The 17229-nt window shown below is 42.6% G+C and overlaps 1 protein-coding gene across 1 annotated transcript in view; it reads left to right on the top strand.

The window, feature by feature from the left end:
• Positions 1 to 291: 291 nt before the first annotated feature.
• boc (BOC cell adhesion associated, oncogene regulated) overlaps positions 292 to 17229 on the top strand; it is a 28923-nt gene continuing 11985 nt past the window's right edge. Inside the window, exons 1-3 of the mRNA XM_024280340.2 lie at positions 292 to 790; positions 13551 to 13679; positions 16550 to 16822. Coding sequence (XP_024136108.1) covers positions 13568 to 13679; positions 16550 to 16822 — 385 coding nt within the window. The 5' untranslated portion in view covers positions 292 to 790; positions 13551 to 13567. The remainder of the gene's footprint in view (positions 791 to 13550; positions 13680 to 16549; positions 16823 to 17229) is intronic.

Here is a 17229-nt window from a genome sequence, read left to right as displayed (position 1 = left end):
CATTTACTGAGGCTGGAGGAGTCCTTCATCCCACCAACAGTGTCCTCCATCCATCCAGCCCTGTGATCTGGGAGTATCCACTTATCAATGAAGTGGACATGAGCGGCTCCCTGGGTTTAAACTGTGCCGATTGAAGTGAATTGAATTCCAGAGTGTGCTTGGTTGAAGGGGGGTCCAAGCTGGGGTGGTTGTGCTGTGGTTCTGACTGGGTCTGTCCCAACGCACAGCTGCGCTGGAGGGCCTAGCAGGCCTCAATGGACGGGGGTCAATACAAACTCCTGTGGGGACCAGTGCATACCAAATCAAGGGGAACGGAGCCGGAGGAGGGGGAGGGGGCGCACCTTTCTCCTCCAAATCTCATCAGTTCAGAGGAATTTTAGTTTCAGGAACTTTTAAAAGTCAGTTTTGGATTTGAAACTCTCATTTGTGGAGAAAAATCTGCAGCACAAGTCTTCCTGAAGGAGGAAAACGGCTCAAAACTGTTGACAGATCCCAGCTCTGGGATTTTTTTTTTTTTGGGAGCCAGTCCCTTTTGTTCAGATCCCTCCTCCTGCTTGGGAAGTGGGAGGACCCGAAAAGGCGTCGCAAAAGGGAGAATTGTTTGAGAGCTCAGTCATCCAAAAACGGCCTTTCAATGTGAGAAGTTGGGGATCCGAAGAAAATGTCGGTGGCATCGCAGTAAATTACTAAAGCAGCGAAGCTTTAGAGGGAAAACCAGAAGCGGAAAAAAGGAGAAGAAGAAGAAGTGAGCAGAGAGGCGAGAGGAAGACCGTGTGAAGAGCGAGTTTGGGTGAGTTTTACGCACCTCTTGTTGTCGCGGCGCGTCACCCATTCTTCTATTTTATTCTTATTACACAATTATACATCCACGTTTCACTTTGATGCCTGTTTGTAGGTCATCTGAACGCGTCTGTGACTATTTTTAGTGGTTTAAAAAAGTGAATTAACTTAGAGTTCATGGCGCTGACTCTGAAAGCCGCGGTTGCTTTTCCTCGTTTTTCCTCTTTTTTCACTTAAAGCTGTAAACGCTCGTCTTTACGCACGCTTTTGCTTCTTTTTGGGCACACGCCGCGCGTCCTGCTCCGCGTTTTCTGGCTGTTTGTTATAAAATAGAGTGAAACTTTGTTGTCGGACTTAGCCTGTTGCTGATTGGATGAACTCCGAGTCCCTAGTTTGCCAAACTATTCCTTAATCTCCCGTACGTATCGGAGATCTATTACCGGTCAAAGTGAGTGGTTGGAGCCGTGCGTAAAGCCGCAGAGACTCCTTGCTGGGATTTTAGACTTTTTAATGGCTCTAAAGGGGATGATGTGTCCGGGTTTTGCAGGCCGCAGCCTATAGCTGCTCCCATAGGATAGAGGAGAGGACTGCTCTATAGGTTAGTGGGGGAGCACAACACAGAGAAGTTAGTCTATTTTTGGAGATTTTTTTTAATAGTTTGCAACTTAAATGCACAATTAAGATATCTTTCTTGATTTACTAATATGTTTGTGTTTGTTGTGAAGTTTCTATCTACCTACCAACACCCCCATCGCCCCAAACTGAAGCTCTGAGGTCAGATTGTGCCCATTAAAGTGACAGCTGCAGGAGCATCCTTACAGAGAAGTATGTCAGAGTCATTCTCTCACGAAGGCCGGCCTGCCTGCCTGCCTGCCAGTCCCTTGGCTGTTAATGAGAGTTGGCCGGGTATCCTCATGAAGGAGGCCTGCAGGAACAGCCGCAGGGGCTCAAGTTTCCAACCCCAGGTGTCGTTTTGTGATTTGGATTACATTTAGCCTCCGCTGCCTCCTCGCATGAAGGAACCTCAGCAATTCAGTGACAGACATGGCATCAGACAAGAGGAGCCGATTGTTCTCGCTGAATCAATGTCACTTGGATTAAAAGTCGAAACGAATGGCCTTGGCCTCCCCCAATTAGGCGCACAGCCTATGAGCGAATTAATTGGTCTCAGTAAGAAGGAGCCTTGTTGTTCGGTTGTTGTTTTTGTTAATCATCTTTGACAGGCGGGCGGATCAAAGTTGAACTAAATGATTCCAGCCTGATTATCTCCTTGTTTCTCACTCAGCTTTGGCCTCTTTTAATTACATGAAGGGTTGAAAACCACAAGTTTATTGGCAAATTGGACGCAAAGTAAAGTCCAAACGGACTGAGGTTAGGATATCATTAAAAAACGGGCACCTTTTCATATATAGATATAAACACTATAATTTTTAGACTTTTTCGAGCAATCAGTAGAAAAGTTCAAGCTTCTCGAATGTGAAGATTAATCACATTTTTGTTCAGCTGTTGGAGCTCCTTCTTAAACCGCACCATCAAGGGCTTTGATCATTTTTCGCAGCTTTAGCCGACTATCAAAAAAAATGTTTCACTCGTCCAAGATTCAAAACCAAGTGTCACATTTGGAGTTCCTTCAGGAGCATAGAGGTTTTTTCTGCCAAAAGGAGAAGATTTGCAAGAAGTTTGACTGACACCAAGAGTGTATTCAATTACCGAAAAACCCCGTGAGGCTTTTGGGGCTATAACTGAGATCCTGCAGATCATGACAGGAAGCTGCTTTTATTGTATTTTCGTTCAAGTCTGGTGTGACTTTTACCAGCAGGACCTTTAAAAACGGAGCCCTGAAATTAAATTTCATTGATCCTAATGATCTACCAGGCAGACGGAGCACATTTTTCCACCGTCTTTTTTTCCATTTACCTAAAGGGGGCTGAATTTTCACTTAAATCATAGCCAATAAAGAAACGATTGTGTGTTTTTGGGTCTTCTGCCAAAAAAAGGAGTTTGTTGAAGGTTAAAGGAAGATGAAGGGACTGACTCTACATTTGGGAGTAAATCAAAGTCTGCTGGCGTCTTTATAAAGGTTGTGATTGGAAACAGGCTGCAGATTCATAAGGTCTCCAGTTGTTTCTCGCTTATAGAAAGGCAACAGTTATGACTGTGGGGCTGGAAAGCAGCATTGTTATTGTAGTGGGTGTAACATTGGCGTTAATTGACAAAGGAAGAAAAAAAAATCCTTCCTGAGGGCACGCTTTCATCTCTCTGACAGCGGGTAGACTCATGCAGTCATAACAGCCTGCAGACAGAATCTGAGGGGCCTTTGCTGCATATGTGTGCGTTGTTAAATCAAGATCATCTCTTGGAGCTGGAATGCATCACTTGTCATTTGGGCCCATGAGTGGTCTCACCTGTGGATTTGATTTTGGATTATTTCCAAAACTTGTAAAGCTATTTCTGTTGAGTTGATGGACTTGGACACCAAAAAAAAAAAAGGCAAATAAGCTGTCTTTATTTTCCAGCGTCAGACATTATGGGCGTGTTGACATATGATGCATTAGCCCTCTGGCGCTGACAGATTGGAGGCCGGAGCTCGGGCTGTGGTGCCCCTAAGGAGAGTTTCTGTGTCCAGTCAGACATTGGAGAACCAAAGAGGGCCACCTGGATTGGCAGGTGGCCAGGGTCCAGACCCCCTCCCCGGGGGCCGCATACCTCTCTTCCCCCTGATCCTCCCAGGAGGAAAACAGAGGAATGCAGTATGCCAAAAAAAGGAGAAAGTTCAGAAGCAAATGGAATAAATTTAAAACCACTTTCACTAACATGCTTTACCACCTTAATTAGAGTTATCTGAAGCAACTGAATTGATTTGTTCCGTGAATTAAAACGTAAGAAGCTGCTGATTGGTTAATGAAATTACTCCCGTACTTCCTTTTCATTCAGACATACACACTTTCTAAGCATCATTAGGTCATTGATCAACTCCAGAGTGGAGTAGGAGAGTTGAGTGTGTGCCGACAAATAGTCTTGCGTGTGCAGAGCAAATTTGGACAAGATTAGGGGTTGTTTTCCTGAGCCAAAAGTAACTCTGACGCTCTAATAGATCATTCGTTTGCAGAGATTGCACTCTGATTTTTCAGTCGTGCTTGTAAAAAGAAAACGGACTCATTGTGGCTGGTTTTATGTGTGGCTACAAACTGTCCCGCAGTGTTTTCTGACTGTTTTTGTTCTCCAACATGTGTGCGTGAAACAATAATAGCAGTCAAAAAGACATGTCAGGGAATCTGGGTCGTGTTCCAGGGCTTTAACCAGTAATCAGATTTATTATGTTGCGCTCAAGAGAGAAAACTAATCATTGAAGAATGCCAGACTGGCAGGAGAAGACAAGATTCAACAGAATAAATCACTGGGCACCAGATTAGAACGTTATTGGGCCCCCGAGGTTATCGGAGCTGGAATTTTCCACCAACAGAACGCCTCTGTTTGCCGTCCAAGTCGTATCTCCGTGAAGTCTTATTTTATGATAATTCATGGCAGGATTGTGCACATCTGTGGCTGTGAGTGACGGGGCAAATGGTAGCTGTGCGATGTGTCACAAATTCAGCTCCTCTCCTCAGACTGATTGCTCCCTTTGAAAGCGGCCTCCGCCAGCTGTTTCTCCTCTTAAGGAACTTTCATACCCAGCAGCTTTCACTTCAAACCAGCAGTTGGAACTTGAACATGCCTGACGCCCCACGGCCTCTCTTTCGGTTCAATTTCCTGCCTTCCTCGCCTCTGTTTTTGCTATTACTCCCCTTTCGGCAGTTCTATTTAGGTTTACAGCCTCTCTTCATTCCATCAGTTCTCTTCCTGTCTGCCTTATCTCTTTTTCCAAATATCTGTTTTTCTTATAATATTCCACTTGCTTTGCTTTTTTTTTTCCCCCTTCCTCCCCTCATCTCCCACTGAGAGTTGCAGGGCCAGGTAGCCTCCTGCTTCCCCTGCTTTTTTTCCCTCTGGGTTCCTGCTGAATAATGGGGAGAAATTGCTCTTGATTTATAATTGGTTCCATTCACTCTGATGCATGGGCTGCCAAAAGAGTTTGGGGGCCCCTTTAACCCACCCCACACACCCTCCCTGTTAACACACAAGGGCCAGTAGTATACAGTATGTATGTTGGCATGGATAAAAGCTGTGGTGCATGTACGGTATTCGTCCTCTTGAGTTGTGGGGGAAAATAGTGGTAGCCTGTTTTCAAACCTGCTGGCATCTGTTTTGGAAAAACTTCCTGAGGTCTGCATATTTCTGTGCCTGTGTGAGTATACTTTCACAATCTTACAGGAGTTTGTGGGATGGCCTGCTTTAATGTGTGTGTGTGTGTGGAGTGTGTGGGTTAACGAAATATGTAACTCGGCTAATGTGAGTGTGTCTTTAAAGTTTACAGGCTTTCGGAAATCCTAAATATTGGTTTTCCAGGATACTCTATGGAAATCCGTCAACCTAATGGAGCTGCTCTGTGTTTAGAAATCCATTTAACCTGCAATTATGCCTGTAGCTAATGTTGCCATGGTGATGACTTCCCATTAAAGAATCACAGCGTACTTTTTCCTGAATATTGTACTGAATATTTTGATTTTTTTTGTGTTTTTAATATGTTCTTGTAGCATTTTTCGTATGATGGGTGATAAAAAAATTGAGGATAAAATTGTGTTTCTTAGTATTTGTTTAGTTAAATCATTGTGAATCAGGAGCAGATGGAAAAATGCAGTTTGAGAAAGCTAACGTATAATCTCCAATTGGTGCTTACATTTTTTGTGGCATCGGTAATGCTTGGTTAGGATTTGTTGTGAGGGGCTGTAAGCTAGTGGGAGAGAGTGTAAACAAAGGGATGATGGGAAATGAAAGAAGGCTCACTCTGCATCAATAGTCCCGCCTACAACTCAGAAGGGAATTTCTAATGAACTCATGCCACTCTGCAGAAACTATGTCAATCACTGGGAAAATAAAAATAGATAAAAAGATAATGGAAGGGGGTCAGTAAGACTGAATCTATTCGATATTCTTCCATCCACCAGTCACCAACTTATGCATGATATTGAACTTATGCTAAAATGCCAATACTGACATGTTATGCTTAAACCCTTGTTTTCATTTTAGTCAAAACGACTCAAATAAATCCAAATTTATTCTCACTTATGGTGAAAATTTAATTTACCTTCAACAACTCTGCTAATAAAATTTTTTACGTTTCTTGATTTGTTCTTCTTTTCCTCTCCAATTCCTTCCTTTTTTCCCGGGGTTCATCCCTTCATCCACTCAGGTGCACCTCTCTCCCCCAGCGGCCTCAGTGATCCCGTTCTGTTCCCATGGCCCCCGTGGGCACGATGGCATCCCGAGGCTGCCAAAGGAATGTTGGGTGGATGTGTTCACCATAATTAGCTCGCCGTGGTTAATTCAGCTTCGTTATCTAAATTATGCAAATGCCATGGTGCCTAATTGATTAGACCCCCCCCCCTTTTTTTTTCCTGAAACACCCCCCCTCTCGATGGCAGGCCTGTCCAGATCCCTCTCGTTAATCCTCGAGACGCTCTGTAGCTCGTTAGTGCCGGTTTCGGGGGAGTTTGAAGGAGGGCTTGGACGGGCGTAGAGCTCGTTAATACTTTGAGAAGTGTGCGTGTGTGTTTGTGTGGGAGAGTATTATGAGGGAGGGATGGGGGGGTTAGGATTCTCAGCCTCGTTAAGGATGCTTAGATGCTTTTGATGTGTGATTTTATGGCATGAGAACTAGTGATGTTTTGAGAGGAGGGTTGGGATCAGTCCACTCTCCACCTGTTAAGCGGGATTTTCGGACAAATAGGTCTCCATGAGGCTCTTTTGTTGTTCAGTGTGAGAGCTGCTGCGTGCCAAGGTTTTTACATGTTTAAAGTTGAACAGTAAAGTTCTGAGACGGTCCCTGTCAACTCAAGCGGATGCGGGGGATTGGTCATAGAGGCAGACGTAATGACGCAGAGTAAATCAATTAAAGGTGTCAGTATGTTTTCTTTGTACAACATTACAGCATATATACAACTATTGTAATAATAGATGGAATGAAAATCTTAATTTCTTTTTAATTCCCTGTTTTTCTTTGATTTCATATCAATTATTGACAATCCTCCATTGTAGTGTTGTTTTCTCACCATAATAATCGATAATTTGCAAGAAGTCCCATTTCAAAATATTTGGGAGTTTAGCTTGATTTAAATTGAACTCTGCTTTGTTTAGTTTATGAGAAAACAAGGATTGCTAATGAAAAAATAATGGTTGAGGTTAAATTTGGTTCTTATGTTGATTTCTCCTGCAATGTCCAACACAGCCACTAGGTGTCACTCACATAGAGAAATGTCATTTTTAGACCAACTGGTTTGGAGCAAATTTGAGAGAGATATATTTTTCCATAAGGAATTTTAAAGCAGTATATTGGCCATATTTGTCCATCTATAAAACAGTATGTAAAGGTTATAGTTTAAGCATTTGTGAACCAAAAATACATGGGTATGTCCGAATTCCCACCCTAATCCCTAACTACTAAAAAAACTATATATAGATAGTTAGGGACTATAGATAGTGTGGGACTATCTAGTGCCCTGGATTTTAAAAACAATTCAGACACCATGCTCACTACTTTTCTTTCGTTTTTCTAAATGCCAGATATGACGTCACAGATTTCATAAAGTAAAAATCTAATGTGATCATTTCAAGACGTCTATTTATAAAACCATTATGTTCTGATGATGAAAATGTGGAGGCTTTATTAAACTTTTTTTTTTTCGTAAAATTTGTTCGACCACTATGCATTGTGGTCTATATTCGCTAATGTCGTGAGCATAGATGCACGTTAGTTTTTCGCAATGACTTCTGGGAAATTTCTGAAGCACTTGGTTTTGGAATTGTAGACTCAGACAGCACTAGAAAATGGAAAACGTAATATATAATGCGCTAAATAGTGAGTAGTGAAAGAAGTCGGACATAGTTATGATGTTAGAGGACACAAACTTGAGTCAAAAATTGAGAGGGACCTGGCTGCAGACAAGATGGCGCCTGACATCATCTGACAGGATTGGAAATTGTACTATTTGCCTTAACCCCAAAACTGTTAGGAATTGTTGGAAAAACTTTTTGTAAAGCTTAAAATTGGGAAAACCGCAACTGTAAGGATTGGTGGTTAAAATTTTTTTTTTTTTTTCGAAGTATATGGGGGGGGACTTCCGGTTCTGGATGTTAATGTCTGCAGCCAGGTCGTCTTGCAAAAAAAATCAGCTCCTAATCTGGTCTATTTTTTACTTATTAGTGTTACAAAGCTGAAGGACATTTTTTCTAAAATGTATTGATCAGGGGCGGAGCTAGGACATTCAATGGGGTGAGGGGATGAGTGGGGCAGGAGACTTTGGAAAGGTTACAAATAAGAACACCACAGTAGAAGGTCCTGACAAATCAAAGGTTTAAAAATACGTATTTCTATTTTTTTTATTGTCGCTGTTGTTTTTTAAATAATAAAAAAATATTGCTTTTGTTATTTTTTCAATGCTAAACCCTCATATTGTTTTCGGGCCAAATTTGACCAAATTTCACATTTGATTTGGGTCAATTTGGACTCAAACTCAATATAAGGGTTAAATAAGCCATTATAGATGCTTTCCTAATATTTGTCAATAATGATACTAATCTTGACTCAAAAATCTGGGGGGCAAGTGTAGGGAAATGTTTTTGCTGAGGGGGCACCTGCCCCCCTTTGCCCCCCGTAGCTCCGCCCCTGGTATTGATCTAAAAGTTTTGAGTTGACCAAATAAAAACTGTAAATGTGCTGGTTATTGTTCAATATTTGAGGATGTTTTTTTTCCCGTGTTGTGCTGTTGATGCTGCGATGGCGAAGCGGTTGTGGTTTGTGAAGCAGCCTCAGCCCGTCTCCTCATCCCGCTCCACTCAGCGGAAACCCCCCAAGCCAGGCCAAGAGGCCATCCAGCAGATTGACGGAGTGAGGGGAAAATATGTTGGGACATTCAGGGGCGCTCTCTCAAACACTCCCCTCTGTGAGGAGGCTCTGCTCTCTCCTCCTGCTCGCCTGCCAGTTGACATCCTCTTTATTAATCTGAGTCGCTGGTCGGCTTTTAGTCAACCCCTCACTCCCGCCGCCCCCAGCTCCCTCCACGAACCCCAGTCGCTCATCTCGCATCAATCTATAAAGGCCCTCTCCCCCCTGCCTCCACAAGCTCTCCTCTCCCAAACCTCTTGGTCATTGAGCCCCCCCTCGTTCTTCTCTCTGGTCATTGAGCAGGGCCCATCAGCTCTTCCCCGGGCCCTTCAGAGTTGCGTCTCCCTTTTCTCCAGGGGTCTGCGGGGTCTTTGTCCGTGCAGCGGCTCACTGCTTTACAATGACTCTCCACTCTATTAAGGTGCGTTCTGCCTGTTAGCGTCGCCAGGGGCAACCGGCCTCCCGCATGGCAGCTATGCGGCACCGCATTGTGGGCTCCGGGCTGGAGCGGGGCAGTTGAACCCCCGGCACTCCTCACACTTGACACCGCATGTGTTTATCTAAAGGGGGGGCTTTGTGGTGTTTGGAGGACCTTGATTGAGGGAGGGGGGTGTAAAAAGACGTAAAACTGGAGGGAGGGCGGCAAAGAGGGGGAATTTGGGGAGGTGATAAATATTCAACAGCTCTGCTCCTCTGAAGGAGTTACTGCCCTGCGAGCCCTTCACCACGTCCTCCCTCTTGTGTGTCTTCTCCGTGCCAGAAAGCAGATGGAATGTGAGAGCTCGGGGAGGAGGCTCCATCCCGGTTTTATCCAATTAGCAGGGTTGTCAAAATGAATTTATCCACGGACACAGGAAGACAATGGGACTGGCAGTGGCCCGAAAAGACAGGGGCTTTGGTGTCTTTACTTTTACACGCTCACAATGAACTTCTGTCAAGTGACTCTCGCTCGCTGCGTATCGACACTCGCACTGCATGCCTGCACACAACCAACACAACCCCGTGTTTGCTGTTCCCTCCTCACTGCCATTCCAGGGTAGACCTCAAATCTCTCAGATACGCCCCAAACACCTGCGTTCAGATGGGTCTTTGAGCTGGATCCAGGTCAAGGCACGCGTTGTTCCGAACAAGTCTTAAGTTCTTGGAGAAGGGACCAAGTCCTCACAAGAAAAGGCAAGCCAAGATGGTTTCAAGCTTTCCACAAGACCATTTAATCAGATCTCTGTGAGAACAGTTATCCTTTGAAGGATGGGCAAAAACTCCAAAATGATTTGTACTAAACTTGTTTCTCAAACATTCAAGAAGCTTTTAAAATATTGCTGTGACCTAAGGATCCAATCATCTTTTGTAAAATCAGGGTCTCTAAATCATAATTATAGGACATAGTTTCTGCAGAGTGGCAGAAATTGCAAATGAAATACAGAAATACAATTTTAAACTTGGTTTCCTTAAAATATGCCACTGGCCATCAGAAAAATGCCACGAGAATATGTTAAAAAACACAATTTTTATCGAATGGATGCTTCCACCAGTCTAACCAATCTGAATAACACTTTATTTTTCATATTTTGAGTGACACAAAAGTGAAAAAGCATGTTTTATTCCCTAAAAATGAATTCCCCAAAATCAAACAGGTTGATTTTTAACTTTAAATAAAATTTAATCTCAGTAAAAAAAAAGATGGTAGTTATAGGAAGGCTGAAGTACTTCCAGATTTGGGATGCTTAAAAGATTTCCTCAGGCTTTCCAGTTGTGAGGTTGTAAGAAAACAGACACACACTCTGGCCTCTGAATTTAGGGTGGCTGTCTTGTCGAATGCTCTGTTTTTTATCAGCCTCGCTGATGCGTGGGAGGCTCTTCTCTCTACGCCTGTGGCTTCTCCGGGCAGGATGGATGGAAAAAGTTAGACGTAGATGTCAGGCCAACTTTTCATCTTGAGGCAGCGTGTCTGCAAAGCAAACAGGACCCAGCTGACCAATGAATCAGGCAGACAGGTTCGGAGGAGTAAAGCTGTTTTTTAGGGATAAATGATGCATGAGGAGGGCAAGCTCATACCCGCGTTACAGCCTCTCTCCTTATCTGCTCCTCCTCTGTGCTTTGCAGGTATGGGGTTGCACGGCTGTTGACTGACCGACTGGTGTGGTTTCTGGTTAGTGACTCTCACAGTTGCAGACAGGTGTTAGACACACGTGTTTTTTACGGGCAGCTGTCCTGGGTTGTGTCCATACGTCGAGCAGCCACAAAAGCCACAGACCTTCAGCTCTTCGGCTCCTGGAACCCCACAAGCCGGCTGTTTGTTTACAGTGTGGGCCCGCTACTGATAGCCCACTCTGTTTGGACGAGGGAGTAAATCAAACTGTACATGTCTGCAAAAGCTCCTGCTCAGAGCTTGGCTGCACAGTTGGTGACTCAATGATGCTATCTCTGCGAGTTTGTAAACGGACTAAGAAAAGTAGAAACTGTAAACATTAAAGTAACTTAAAGTCTGTGAAAAAAGATCCTTCTCGACTTAGATGACTGCTTCTCTGACTGTAGCTGGGTGTGTTTTGTGTATTCAAGCCCTTTTTTGTTGGCTTTCGGGCTGTTACTTTTGGCTTCTGCTTGCACATTTCTTTTTGAAATTCAGTGTATTAATCAGCCTGAATGGTTAAAAAAAACTGTTTTTAGTCAGACATGGCAAAAATGAATGAAAGCTCTGCTGGTTGTTTAATTAATCCCTGGATAAACTGATGGCAAAAACCTGTATACATCTCAAGTACGTTGCTCTTTGTTGGTTAAATGCATATTAGCCTGCTGCAGAATCACTCAAGGATTGATTAGCAGTTGGGGCCCCAGGTGAAAAAAAACATGCAGCCTTCAGCAGCAGTTGTATTAATCATTTGAACCCTCTGAGGGCCAAATTAATTTTTAGTAACAGAAAAAAATGTGATATTTGGGGAAAAAATTGCTTTTAGCTGTTGCAAATCTGTAACGCCTGCCCCAAGAGTTAGGTAAAAAAAAAAAAACACGTACTTCGGACAAAATATTCATTGAATAACTTCTTCACTTGTCCACTTTTGTACGTCTTCGTTCTCCTGGCATCTGGGTCAAAAATATACGACTGGATAACTCCAAGATTGCTGTCTTTTTGTTGCATTACTAATGTCAGATTGTGGGTGTGAGGGGCTGTAAGCTAGCAGGAGAGTATAAATAAATTAATGATGAGAAGTGTGAACAGGCTTATAGCATGGCAATGGTCCCATCCACATCTCAAATTTCTGATGAACTACTGCCGCTCTGCAGAAAATATGTCCTAAAAATAAAACAGATTTTTTAAATTAATTAAAAGACCACTGGAAACTATTTTAAAATAGATCAAAAGATGATCAGTATTTAGCTTGGATTCCCCACAGTTTTGGGGGGCCTAGGCCTTCGCCTAGCTTTGCCTAATGGTGAGCTCACCCCTGTTTAGCAGAGATGCATAAAGCTCTTGTAGCTAATCCTCCACCATGATGAGGCCAGTCTCTGTTGGCTCATGTTTGTTTTAATCTGTCCAATTTTTCTTCCCTCTTTTTATTTCCAGCTTCTGAATTGATCAGATTCTTTTTAAAACTACCTCTTCACAAATGATCCAATTAGTTATTCCTATGTTGGATTTTCAAGCAAGCATGGGTTTAATGTCTTCAGAATTCATCATCTAAACTGTTTATGCAATCATAATATGCAATTAAAACGTGGTACAGCAATGTGTGGTCTTGTTTAACAGTTGCAGACGTTTTTCCATTAGCCTACTCCTTTACTCATTTTCAATAACTGTGCCAGGCAGCTAAACATTTTTACTGCTGCTATTAGATGATGAAGGTGCGCTGTAAGAGTTTCCATTCTCCTTCTGTCCTGCTTTGGCCCTCCTGTGTGTGTGTGTGTTTATGTGCATGCGAGGGAGATGCATTAATCATTCCTCTGAGCCATAATCGGGTCAGGACAAACATGTCTGTGAAAAAGCTGTGTTCTGCTTCCACATTTACACCACGGTTTATTCAGGACAGTTGAGCGGCGACAGGCCCGGCGTGCGTGAGAGAAAATTTGGGGGGTTTCAGAATTTGCAGGACCGTCCTCCCCATCCTGAAGGGAAGTTGTTAGTTTAACCTGACAGGAAAGAATTTGGGAAACTTGGCGGCGAGCGACGAGGGAAAGAAAAACTCCCCCCTTTCTGCATTAACTGTTAATATTCTGACCATCGTCTTCTCCTACAAAGGAGCGCCTCTCTGCTGTGATACCCCCTCCCTCAGTTGTACTCTTTGTCTCAAGTCCTGAATACAACCTCTTCTTCTCTCCCTTCCTCCTTTCCTCTCTGTACCTGTATCGGTTACACCTGAGCGGGAAAGCGGAGGGCTCAGGTTGCGGCCCGCAGAATGAGGGCGCCCCTTTGATGGCTGGATGGGTGCGGATGCAGGCAGAGGGGGGATCAGTTCTGTGGGGAGATGGGGGCTGAGAGAAAAGAAAGGCTTTGTTTGGCTGCTGAGGGTGCTGCAGAGCGCGTCGCCTCACCTGGGTTGCGTTAATGGCGGCCTGTTTGTGTTCGTGTGCATGCATGCTGAATTAAAGCAGGCGGCGAGGGGCTCCCGTGACTCCAGCTCTCGCCGCTCAGCTGAAAGTTGTACGCTTTTAAGTAGAATTTGGACAGACTTGTCATCCCTTCAAGTTTCGCTGTTTTCTTTGAGTCAGTCAGCACAACCTCGCTGGTGCCGTTTGTTTTTAGAGCGCCTAACATGGTAATGACTCTCTAACCGTGTTCTGTTGTGTTTTTCAGGGGGTAGTGAATGGAAGATGTCTGGAAAGCGCTACTGGACTCCGTGGATGAGAAAGAGAAGGGCTCCAGTGGTTTTTGCTCTGGGTGCAGTACTGTTGTTCTGCCTGCAGAGTGGTGCTTCACCCACTGGTGAGTAGAGATTGCAACATACCTGAATCCTGCTATAATTGTCTTTTTAATTATATTTTTTAGTTTTATGACCATTTTCCCTCCGTAAATTTGAAAAATTCAGATTTTAATAAATGTCTTGGCATCAAAAAGGGCCTTTTTATTAATTTTTCTGGACACCTGGAACAGAATAAACCCTGCCAGGGTCAACACAACGTGGCTCCAACACAGAAAGTGAAGTGTTTGGATGTCTGGCAGCAGTCACTACAGTTTGTTTGAAATAAATTTGAAGGACTGAGCTGTTTGGATGAGCCGTAACTGCTCGTGCATCATGGGTGAACTGGAAAAGAATAGAAACCTTTTTTTGGGGAACTGCTGTAATTTACCAATTAATTAATGAATAAACAGCTAAATAAAGAATTTTGGTGAATAATTTGCTCTGGATGATTTTTGGCAACATACCCCTATAACCCTTTAACACCAGAGATGTCACAGGAGACACCTAAACAACACATACTCTTTGACATAACATACATTTTCAACCATTTGCTCAATTAACGTAATCCCAGCTGATTCTAATGCAGAAAAAAGCTGATTTTTAAATTAACTTTGCATCAATATGCAGCACATTACTACTGTAAAGGGTTGCATATCAGCGCAAGGCCGCTTTTCTCCACTCGTCTTTTTCTATAAATATTTGTTAGCCTTTAATCATGTGAAAAAATCGAAACAAACCCACTAACCACGGACAAATCCATTATATATCAAAGTCATGGCTATTTTTAAAGCTTACAGCTATATATATTCAATAGACATCAATTCATATAGGTCTGTAGCTGTAGCAATTTAGATCTCTAGCAGACGATTTTCCCACAGATAATGTTGTTGCAGTCCCATCATGCCTTGTAAACACACCATTTGTATAGTTTTTTCCCACCAAATACATGATGAATTTAGATATCTGGTATACCTCTGCAATAGATTTATATTAAATAACTAATATACATTTACCTTTGATGTCTATTAGTTGTATGATAGATTTCTAGATGTTTATTGGATAACTAATTGACATCTATTGTAGATGTCTACTGGATGTCTGAGATGATTTTATTAGATGTCTACCAATAGTGTTCTGTATATAATCAATTCAGTTCAATTTATATAATACTGTATCAAACAACAGTTGTCTCATTGGGATTCATACCTGTGGTAGTAGAAGAGGAACAACACATGAACTGCACTGCACTAAACAAAAGAAAAGGTAGATAAAGAGTAAAGGAGAAGAGAAGTAAATGAGAATAGAGGACAGAATCCCAGTGCACCATCCTTTCCCCAGCTTTAAACCCTTTAGCAGCCTACTAGTAAAATAATTGTTATTAAGTTTTAATTCCATCATGTTAATAGTAAAATACATGTGGTATGGTGCATATAAGATGGTAATAATAACAATGATAGAACATTTAAAATGAATATTAATCTCCCACACATCGACCTGTAGACATCTAATATTTGGATATTTTTACATGTCTATTAGAGAATTTTTTTTAAACATGCACTAGATATAGAATATATAAGCAAAGTCAAACTTATTTCTATCATTGTGATTTTGGTGTGCCACCATCCCTTTTCTCCTTTTACTATCAAATATAAACATGGAAACATTGGTGTAAAGCAGTGTTTTTCAACCTTTTTTGAGCCAAGGTGCTCTTTCTCTGGCACACTGGCATCCAAAAAAATTAGTCTGTATTGATGTACAGTCCCTCCACAATCTTGTGTCCATTTTTTAAAAATTTAAGCAGAAAAAGCAGAAAGCATCATTGCAGCTCAGAGGCACTGTCACTTTAACCCAAAGCATCATGGGGGATGTAGTGCGAAAAACTGGCGCAGATGCTTGGCAGAATCAAGTCTCTGGGCTTCATTAATTTGTTCACTTTTTAAGCTGTCAGACACCGGATCCCGAAGAGAAGCTACACCGCTAAACATGAACTTTTGCTGTTATTTTTGTTGGAACTGAGAGACTTTATGGGGCGAATCAGAACAAGGAAGTGAGGACGTTAACCACTTCTGATTGGTCAGATTGATGACATGTGATTAAGCCTCCAATAACGATTTTCGGAGACAGTTGAAGGGCCAGATTGCTGTAATGTCATTCTGATTAAAGAGTCATTTATAGAATCAAAGAAAAATGTATTAATAATAATAAACCTCTCTGACCCAAAGATTAAACATTTTACCATCATTTTGTTAGGTTATACAAGTTAAAAATCTAAACAGAAATGATGGATTGTCGTTTTGATGCAAGGTTTTGAGATCCTTAAATATATTTCAATAGAAATGTTTGTTACTTATTGCAAGTCGATTACTGGCACCACGGTTAGCTCTGTGACCTGACAGTGGGAAGTGCCTGGTTGAAATGCCAGCTGGGACCTTTCTGTGTGAAGTTTACATGTTGTCCCTCTACGGGTGTAGATTTTCTCCCGCTTCCTCCCACTGTTCAATAGCATGTTTCATAGGTTAACTATTGTCTGCAAATTAATCCACTTTGTGAGTGAGTTAGTGTGTGACAAACTGGTGACCTGGTTAGGGTGTAGTCCACCTTCAACAGTAGCTAGATTGGAAACAGCAAACCTGTGACGCTAATAGGGATTCAGCGGATTCTGAAGATGAATTGATGGAAATAAAATTGTTACATTTATTTGTTTAAACTAGTAAATGTTTTTTTTTTAAAATCCACTCTAATAGACATCGGAAAATATCCCAAGATGAGATGATTACAAATAGATGTGTAGTACACCCTTATACTCAGAAATATATCAGAACACTATTGAAAGATAGATCTAATACAGTAATTTTTCATTTTCAGCTGTCTAAACTGTGACTTTCCTCCCCAGATGAAGTACCATTGTTCACCGAAGAGCCTCAGTCTGTGGTGCAGAAGTTAGGAGGCAGCGTCACCTTACCCTGCAGTGCCAGACCCGCCTCCGTCAAAGTCAGCTGGCGCCTCAATGGCGAACCGTTGGCTAACGGAGACCTGGGCGTAGTGGTGGGCCCCAGCAGCCTGTTCATCCCCGCTCTCTCCAACCTAACACTGGGCAGATACCAGTGTGTGGCCAGCACCGGTGCCGGAGCCCTGGCCAGTGTTCCTGCTAACGTCACCGCTGCCAGTGAGTAGCCACCCACACAAAGCTGTGACAAGTAAACACAAACACACGGGCCCCTTTAAAGCCCTCTCTGGTTTGTCAGAGGATCCAAGGAGCGACTTGGTTTCATTTTCCTCAAGGGGAACAAAGACAATGAAGGGGTGGAATTTGTTTGCTTCAACTCTTTACCAATGCAACACTGTAAACCTTGTAATTTTCCACTGCTTGTGGTTAGTCTGAATATAATCTCACAAAGGGCCCAGACCAGCTACAGTTTTGGTTCCTGCAGTGAGAATCTGCAGCACATTACTGGTAAGTGCAATAACCAATTAGTGCATGCAGACAAACAAAACAGCAGTTTTTCTGCTGCCTGTTGTCGGTCTAATAGAGTTCATATCAATGACTCCTCATGCTGACACTTTTAGAGCTTT

Source organism: Oryzias melastigma, linkage group LG20, assembly GCF_002922805.2.
Source record: "Oryzias melastigma strain HK-1 linkage group LG20, ASM292280v2, whole genome shotgun sequence".
Lineage (NCBI taxonomy): Eukaryota > Metazoa > Chordata > Actinopteri > Beloniformes > Adrianichthyidae > Oryzias > Oryzias melastigma.
This window is presented reverse-complemented; position numbering and strand designations above follow the sequence as displayed.